At 37.8% G+C, this 8,405-nt stretch overlaps 1 protein-coding gene across 1 annotated transcript; it reads left to right on the top strand.

Moving 5' to 3' along the window:
* Window positions 1-4,855: 4,855 nt before the first annotated feature.
* Window positions 4,856-6,261, top strand: LOC106878061 (RNA-binding protein 34). Its single transcript, XM_014927157.2, has one exon. The coding sequence runs from the start codon at window positions 4,973-4,975 to the stop codon at window positions 6,146-6,148; it is 1,176 nt and encodes a 391-aa protein (XP_014782643.1). The 5' UTR covers window positions 4,856-4,972; the 3' UTR covers window positions 6,149-6,261.
* Window positions 6,262-8,405: the final 2,144 nt, after the last annotated feature.

Raw genomic sequence — 8,405 nt, 5'->3', positions numbered from 1 at the left:
GGGGGGAATGATGACATTGAATGCTTCCATTGACTTTATTGCTACTTTGTTTGCAGGTCATAGCCATAGTACCAGCTTTTGACACCAGTGATGACCTTCAAAAAAAGGTTCAGATCAACTTACAACTGTTCTTTCAGTTCAGTGATGACTGCTTTTGATCTTCCATGAGCAGGCGAGGCACAAATCTTTCATTCACAATTCCTTGCTCAAACTTCTTGGGCAGGAGCTCCAGGATACACTAGTCATATCAACAAGCTTGTCATTTTTTTGGCGATGGTCTTCCAAAGTCAGTTCATGAATTTTTGTGATGTTTTCATTTATTCAGGAGGTCAATGGTTGCCCTGAATGAGGTTGGTCTTCAAGTAACTAGTGACCATTCCTAAACCATAAAAACCATTCATAAACTTTTGTTATGCTTATGGTAGCATCCTTGTAAGATTTTTGAAACATGACAGCTGTTTCAGTTGCCATTTTCCCTCCAGAAGAAAACAGAATTTCATGGAAGCATGTTGTTCCTTCATTTTAGCCACCACAAAAATCTATGAACAGGGGAGAAGCACTGCAAAGCAAAGCACTTGACAGTGCTGGTTGGCAGACTGATGCCTGAGGGTCGCATCAAGTGGCTTCTAGCAGAGGAAGCCTGAACTACAATGGGCTTGTCTCACAGAGAACGTTTCTGGTTACTTTTGGGTACCCCCTTGTATGTCCCTCTAAACTCACATATAAAGAATAAAAAGTTTTGATTAGTATAACAATGCACTATAATACAAACAATGGTCAATATACCTGTTGTAATTTAGTCATCCATAGTCCAATAATATTTCGGAATAAAATTCCTTCTTCAGATATTCGTAGATGGAGTCGCTGCTATAATCGGTTTTCCAATGGCTTTTCATTTTTTTTTTCGGAAGCCATTGGGAAACCGACTATAGCAGCGACTCCCTCTAAGAATATCTGAAGAAGGAATTTTATTCTGAAATATTCTCAGACTATGGATGACTAAATTACAACAGGTATATAAACCATTGTTTGTATTATAGGGCATTGTTGTACCATTCAAAACTTTTTATTCTTTACAAACAATGCACAATGCTTCAAGCGAACTACAATACTCTCCTATCACTTATATATATATATATAGGCAAAATTGATAGAAGTCACAAAAGTGATGGAGGGTGCTGTCTAGCACCGCTTGTTCTAAAATAAGAGTTAACTTCAAAGCCACAGATGAAAGGAGGTAAGTCCCTAGCATATATAGCCGTATTGCGATTTTGAATTTTGATGTAGACCACCTTAATTCTCATCAGTGGCTCTTAACACCTAGAGTTAAACTCAACTTCTTTTTTCAATCTTATAAGAAAAACTGTTGAAATCATGTACTGATTTTCAAAATGGTAAAAGTGTAAACAACAAATTAAAAGGGTGGCTTATTAGCAATTAGAATCTAAAGGCACAATTAACAGACAAAAGTGAGAGAGGATGCTGAAAATAAGAGTTGAATTAACTCCAAAGCCACTGACACAGGAAGGTAAATCCCTAGCGTATATAGCTATTGCAATTTCAAATTTTGGTGTAGACCATTTTAATTCTCATCAGTGGCTCTTAATGCCTAGGGTTAAACTCAACTTCCTTTGTCAATGTTCTAAGAAAAACCGTTGAAATCAAGTGCTGATTTTCAAAACGGTAAAAGTGTAAACAACAAATTAAAAGGGTGACAAAGATTTTGGTGGAGTAGGATACAGCTTAGTTACCTTTGTTGTTAATCAGATTGTCCAACAAGGTTTTGTACCTAACAACTGGTATAGTAGCATTATAGTCAACTACTTGCTACAAAGGAAAGGGAGATGCCTTAGAAGTAATGACAGAGGTACCAAATTGCTGAACCTAGTTTTGAAAATTACAGAAAGGGCCAGAGTTCAACTAATTAGGAAGAAAGTTAACCTAGATGAGATGTAATTTGGTTTTCTACCAGAGAGAAGTACTACTGATGCTATCTTTTTTGCAAGGTAACAGCTGGAGAAACATTTAACCAAACATAAACCACTGTACTTGGCATTTGTTGGCATTGAGAAAGCCTTTGACAAGTACTCTCACTCTCACCTGGTGGTTTCAGTGGAAGCTAGAGATAGATAATGGCTTGTGATAGCTATCTAAACCATCTACAGGGATGTTGTCAGTGAGGTAAAAGTTATCAATGCATATAGTAATGAAATTAGCGTGCAAGTAGGAGTTCACCATGACTTGTTCTCAGTCCCCTCTTATTTATCATAATCCTCCAGGCCATAATAGAGGTGTTTAAGACTAGTTGCCCATGGGAGCTCCTCTATGCTGATGACCTTGTTCTTATAGCTGAATTTATAGCAAAATTGGGGAAGAAATTTCAGGTGTGGAATCAAAGACCAAAGTCCTAGTAAGCAGGGAAAGCAGGCAAATTACTTCAGGGAAATAGCCCTGCTCAATCTGTAGAAGAGGTGTAGGTAGAAATTCCATACATGTGCCCAGTGCAAACTATGTACACATAAGAGGTGCAGCTAATTCACAGAAAGGTTAATAAACTACTTTAGTCTTTGTACGTGACAGATGTGACATACAAGTCGCAAGCTCGAAAGTAAAAGAAAAGAAAACGACTAATCTAAGGGACATAACTCTTAGAGGATTAAGAACTAGCCTTTGTGTGTGTTTGTCACAAGGTGTGTGGGGCTCAGTGGTTAGGGGTATTCGGCTCACGATCTTAAGGTTGTGAGTTCGATTCCCAGCAGTGCTTTGTGTCCTTGAGCAAGACACTTTATTTCACGTTGCTCCAGTTCACTCAACTGGTAAAAATGAGTAGTACTTGTATTTCAAAGGGCCAGCCTCGTCAAATTCTGTGTCATGCTGAATTTCTCTGAGAACTACGCTAAGGGTAACGTGCAAGTGGAATGCTCAGCCACTTGCACGTTAATTTCACGAGCAAACTGTTCCATTGATCCGATTAACTGGAAGAAGCCTCGTCGTCGTAACCAATGGCGTGTCAGTGTGTGTTTGAATGTGTATGTGTGTGTGCGTGCGTGTGCGACTTTTTGTCTAATCAATCATGAATTTTTGCTGTTTTTTTTTATTTCACAGCTCTGGGACTTGTAAACCACACGTGGTGTTTTCAGGCTTCCAATAACAAAGAGCCTAAGCTATACTTTTTCATTCAGTCATGTCTGATGGTTTTTAATTTACCTCTCCACAATTATCAGGTTCTTCAGTATGAAACTGTTTGGTAACATAAATAAACTTACCATGCCTACACAACTGTGCCCCCTCCCGCCGACTTTGTTTCCTCATAACTTCCAGAAAAATGGATATTTTTAATGAAATTTTCTACAAATACGCTTCAGGTGGTGTAAATTATATCGGAATTTGTTGTGAAATTTTTTTTCCAAGGGTGGGAGAGGCGTTTCGGAAAATTCACATGAGTCTTCTTTGCTTCCTCATAACTTTCAGAAAAAAAAATGGGTATTTTTTAATGAAGTTTTTCACAAATATCTTTCAGGTGATGTAGATTTCGATTATGTCAGAGTTTAAAGTGAAAAATAAGATTGTTGAGTTCATATTCATGCATACTGGCATTTCATAAGATCTTTTATTGTTTACTTGTTTCAGTCATTAGACTGCGACCATGCTGGGGCACTGACTTGAAAAACTTTTAGTTGAATGGATCGACTTCAGTTTTCTTTAAAGCCTGGTACTCTATTGGTCTCTTCTGCCAAACCGCTATATTACGGGTACATAAACACACCAATACCGGTTGTCAAACGGTGGTGGGGACAAACACAAACACACAAACACTAACTTCAGGAAGCCAGACAGTCACCTGATCACCTATCACTCGGGTGACTCAGCTAGCCAGATTGATTTCATCCTCACCAGACAGCAGGACACAGGGTTGCTCTTAAATACAAAGACCCTCCCGAGTGAAGAATGTACTTCCCAGCATAGACTAGCCATGAGTGATTTTAGGCTCGAGGCCAGAAGGATGCAAAGAAGCAGATCAATCCAGAAAAGAAGGATTTGGAAGCAAAAGAACTTTTCACATGATCAGAGATTTAGGGACATCCTCATCAAGAAATTTGATGAGAGGGAGGAGGAGCTACAGACCTCGGACATTGAAGATAGCTGGAAATTCTTATGGCACAGCTTACTGAGTGCCACAGACCAAGTCTGCGGATGGTGCAAAGTCCCTTCCAGACCTAGAGTAACGTGGTGGTGGAATAATATGGTAGACAAAGCCATTAGAGTTCCATGAAATCAACACGAGGGAACTGAACCTCCTCCTTAAAATGAGCTATGACAGTAACTGTCTAAACAACCATGACCTTAGTAGATTCTGCCTCACAAGGTCACAGAGGGGAAGACCACCTACCATCACATTGGCAATGAAGAAAAGCACAATAGAGTACTGGAGTGGCTGGACCACACCCACCCAAGACCCTGAGAACACCAGTCAGGTGAAAAGAATGATTGCACATGCAATAGGGGCTAGCATAAGAATCACATAACAAAGTTTAACAAGAAACTATACATGCAGGTTCAAGTTGCAGCCATTGGTGTCAGTGTGGCTGGAGATGTAGCCAGCTTCTTCATGACTTGGTGTGACAGAAAACTAAAACAATCCTTAGAAGAACAATCAACTATTGTTTTACTTTACTGTAGGTATGTAGATGACTCTCTCCAGACACAATAAAATATGCTTCAACACACGAATTTACATAAAGAATTTTGCAAACTAAATATACATGTGTGTGTGTGTGTGTGTGTGTAGATATATAAATTACTAAAATTAATCAACTATATTAAGCCTTACTACGAAACTAATCATCCTAACTCTATTCGAGAAAACCGGATATACTTCTACACGTGTTGTTGCTGTCCAACTTCGGAGCCTGCAGTATTTGTATGTATGTATGCTGTGTCTATGTAAATGCTTATAAAATAAGTTGCGACGATGGCAAATGTTTATGAGGTTGGGTCAGTATCTTCCTTAATTAATGCAAAATCAAATTCGGATTCAAAATTATCAAAAGAACAGAAAAAACTTAATAAACTTTTCGACTCTGGAAAAGTAAAAAGAAAAAATCTCTCCGTCGAAATTGACGATACCAAATGTAACGCGAAAAAATTAAGAGATTCAGGCACTACATCAGAAAATGTTGCAAATCAAAGCAGTCGGTCGAATGATAAGATTATAGAACAATTGTTTTGTGATACAAGTGAAGTACTCATCGGAAGGTTGAACCCTAATCAGACCCAAACACGAAAGAGACGTCGTTCCGAAGATGAGGAAGATGATACAGAACGTAAAACGATTCCTCGAAAAACTGACGACAAGTTTATTAAAGCCAAGACTATATTTGTTGGTAACCTTCCCCTTAGTATAACCAAAAAGAAACTTCATAAAATGTTCAGTCCCTTTGGTACTATTGAAAACACGCGTTTTCGAGGAGCTATACCCGCTGATCTCAAACGAGGTAAAAAGTTTGCTGTTTTGAAAAAAAAGTTTCACCCTAAATGTAAAAGTATCAATGCCTATATATGTTTTACAGAAAGAAAAGCTGTTCCGAAAGCTAAAAGTCTCAATGGCACTGAGCTAGAGGGATTTCACATCCAAGTCAACGAAGCTAACTTTAAAAAGAAAAACATTGATCACAAGAAGTCGACTTTTGTGGGGAACCTGCCATTTGATATTCATGAGCAAGATTTGAGGGAACACTTTCTTGACTGTGGTCCAATTTCTAATGTTAGAGTCATCCGGGACAAGATGACCGGTGTTGGAAAAGGATTTGGTTACGTTACATTCGAAGACACTGACGCTGCAATGTTTGCACTGCAACTTAACGATTCAGAGTTAAATGGTCGAAAAATTCGAGTAAAAGCATCCACAATGAATAAAGATCGACAAATAATTAATGATGATGATAATAAGAGAAAGAAATTGAAGGGAAAAGAAAGTGATAAAGATTTTGTTGGTATGAAGGCTGTTAAGAAGAAGAAAAAGAAAAATAAGCCAAAACACATGGCACGAAAATTGAGACAAATGAATATGCAAAATGCCGAAGAAAAAGAACCCCAAAAGGTTGTTAAATCAACCGATGGACCTAATAAACATGTCGTTTTTGTGTAAGATCATTCATATTTTTTTAGAATAGAAAATTTGTATTAGGTAATACAAATTTGTACAAATTAATGCATACAAATAAATTGTTATATTTATTTTTTAAAAATATGTTCGGGTAACTTCGTCATTCTGTTTTGAAGATTATCGTTAATTTATTCTCTTTTACTAATTATATAATGACTTTGGTTACGACATTCTATTCGCAACCAAATGATGCTGGGTTCGCGCTATCTGTAGCTCTTTAGGCATGGTTTCTGTCTTACGATTAAAGTTTTGTAGGTAGAAGCCCATATAATGTATACAACTGCGTTTCTGTCGGACGGGTTTCGATTCGTCTCAGTTGCACCCAGTCGTTTTGGCTCTTCTCTTCTGAGGTTTCAGTCATCGCTACTCTTTTCATATCAACCCATCTGATACCACTCTTGATTCTATATTCCAGACTTTTTGACTGAAACTAAAACTTGCTATCAACATTTTATGCTAATTTATGTTTCAAACACCAGGTTAGTAACGCCAAAGTTATTTTATTAAATTTATTATTTTCGAAGTATGTTTCAACAGAAATATGGTAACAAAAAGGTTAAAATGATATGAGCTGATTATAACAATTACAGTCTCAGTTAAAAAGTATGTGCTAAAAAAGGCACAACTTAAGGCAGTGGTAAAGTACATAGACCGCACTCCCTTTCGGTTATTTTTTAAAATTTTGAAATGCCGTTTTTTTTTTGTTTTTTTTTTTCCAGATTCGGAATCTCCACAGTCAAAAAAGTGAGTTTCTGTAGGATCCCCCCCCCCCAGTGGGTGCAGCCCATGTCCTTTATCTCCGCCCAACTTGATTTCTGGACCAGGCACTTCATTTCATGTTACTTTAGTCTACTCACCTGTCATGAATATCAAACACATGCTAATACTTTGCAGCCAATTATCAAAGTTACCTCTGTCATAGTGACATCAGTAGCTTTTTAGTGAAATATCTTTGGATCTTGAGTCTAAGGCGATGACAAGTAACCAAAACTTTTGGCAATTTGCTGTGCTTGAGAAGACATGTCGAGCTAAGGTTGTAGTTGCAACCAGTGCTGGTGACCTGTAAAAGATATCTGGTACACTGTGGAGTGATTGCATTAGGAAGGGCATAATACTGTAGAAACCGTACCAGTATGGAAAACAGATGCTAAATGTTGATGATGAACTCTGCACAGCTTAGGACAAGTCTACTTGCTCTTCATTTAACATATTAAAACTTATCCTAAGTTTTCTTGGCTACTTTTCTGACCAGATTACTTTCTAATAGCATTTACTTCGTTTGTCACCCAAAAGGGTCTATGCAACACAATATTTTGTAATTTGTTTTCAATATTCTGTACTGGTATGAACGTGATGCTTATGAAGGATGACAGCTGCATAAAGAAGTGCAGAGCACTCAAAGTAAATGGTACTTGTTGAAGTGAGACCAAGGGAGACTTGGAATGTAGTGGTGAAAACTGATCTGAAGATGTTATAACAAAGGTGATATGCAGTGCTGTAGAAGACCTGACCACTCATGGCAAAAATGTACCGACATGAGAGTGTTTAGATGGTAAAATATTTTTTTACCCTTCCAAGCCCACCTGTTACCTCCAATTAACTTACATCCTGTCTCCAGTCTGCAGTATTGGAAATGAATGACTCGTCTGAAAGTGGCAATTATTTTCAACTGTCACGTGATGTTGAAAATAAGGTGACACAAACATATACACACATTTATGAGGGGGTGCTGAAAAGTTCCTGGCTTTGGGTAAAAGAAAATACAAGAAGATCAGTTAATTATGATTTTATTTAACACTAACAGAGTTACCCGGTGTTGCTCGGGATTAAAATGGTATAGTATTTTATTGTTTTACTCGTTTCAGTCGTGACTGCGACCATGCTGGAGCACCACCTTTAGTCAAAGAAATTGGCCCCATGATTTATTATTTGTAAGCCTAGTAGTTGTTCTATCAGTGTGTTTTGCCATACAGGTGTGTAAACACAGCAACATCAGTTGTCAAGCAATGATTGGAGTACAAACACAGACACACTAGTAGATTAGATAAGGAGAGTACATTTGATAGCTATATCAAATGTACTCTCCCTATCTAATCTACTCATATGATTCTGCTCAGGCCAGTGACCTAGTTGAAAGGACCTAGTCCTTTCATTAATCCAGTCTTCCTTTCCGAAAGTAACAGGGAGTCTATATAGGGATGGCACCTTATTTTTTCTGGACAGAAGTAGCAAAATACAG

Source organism: Octopus bimaculoides, chromosome 1 (assembly GCF_001194135.2).
Source record: "Octopus bimaculoides isolate UCB-OBI-ISO-001 chromosome 1, ASM119413v2, whole genome shotgun sequence".
NCBI classification, from domain to species: Eukaryota; Metazoa; Mollusca; class Cephalopoda; order Octopoda; family Octopodidae; genus Octopus; species Octopus bimaculoides.
This window is presented reverse-complemented; position numbering and strand designations above follow the sequence as displayed.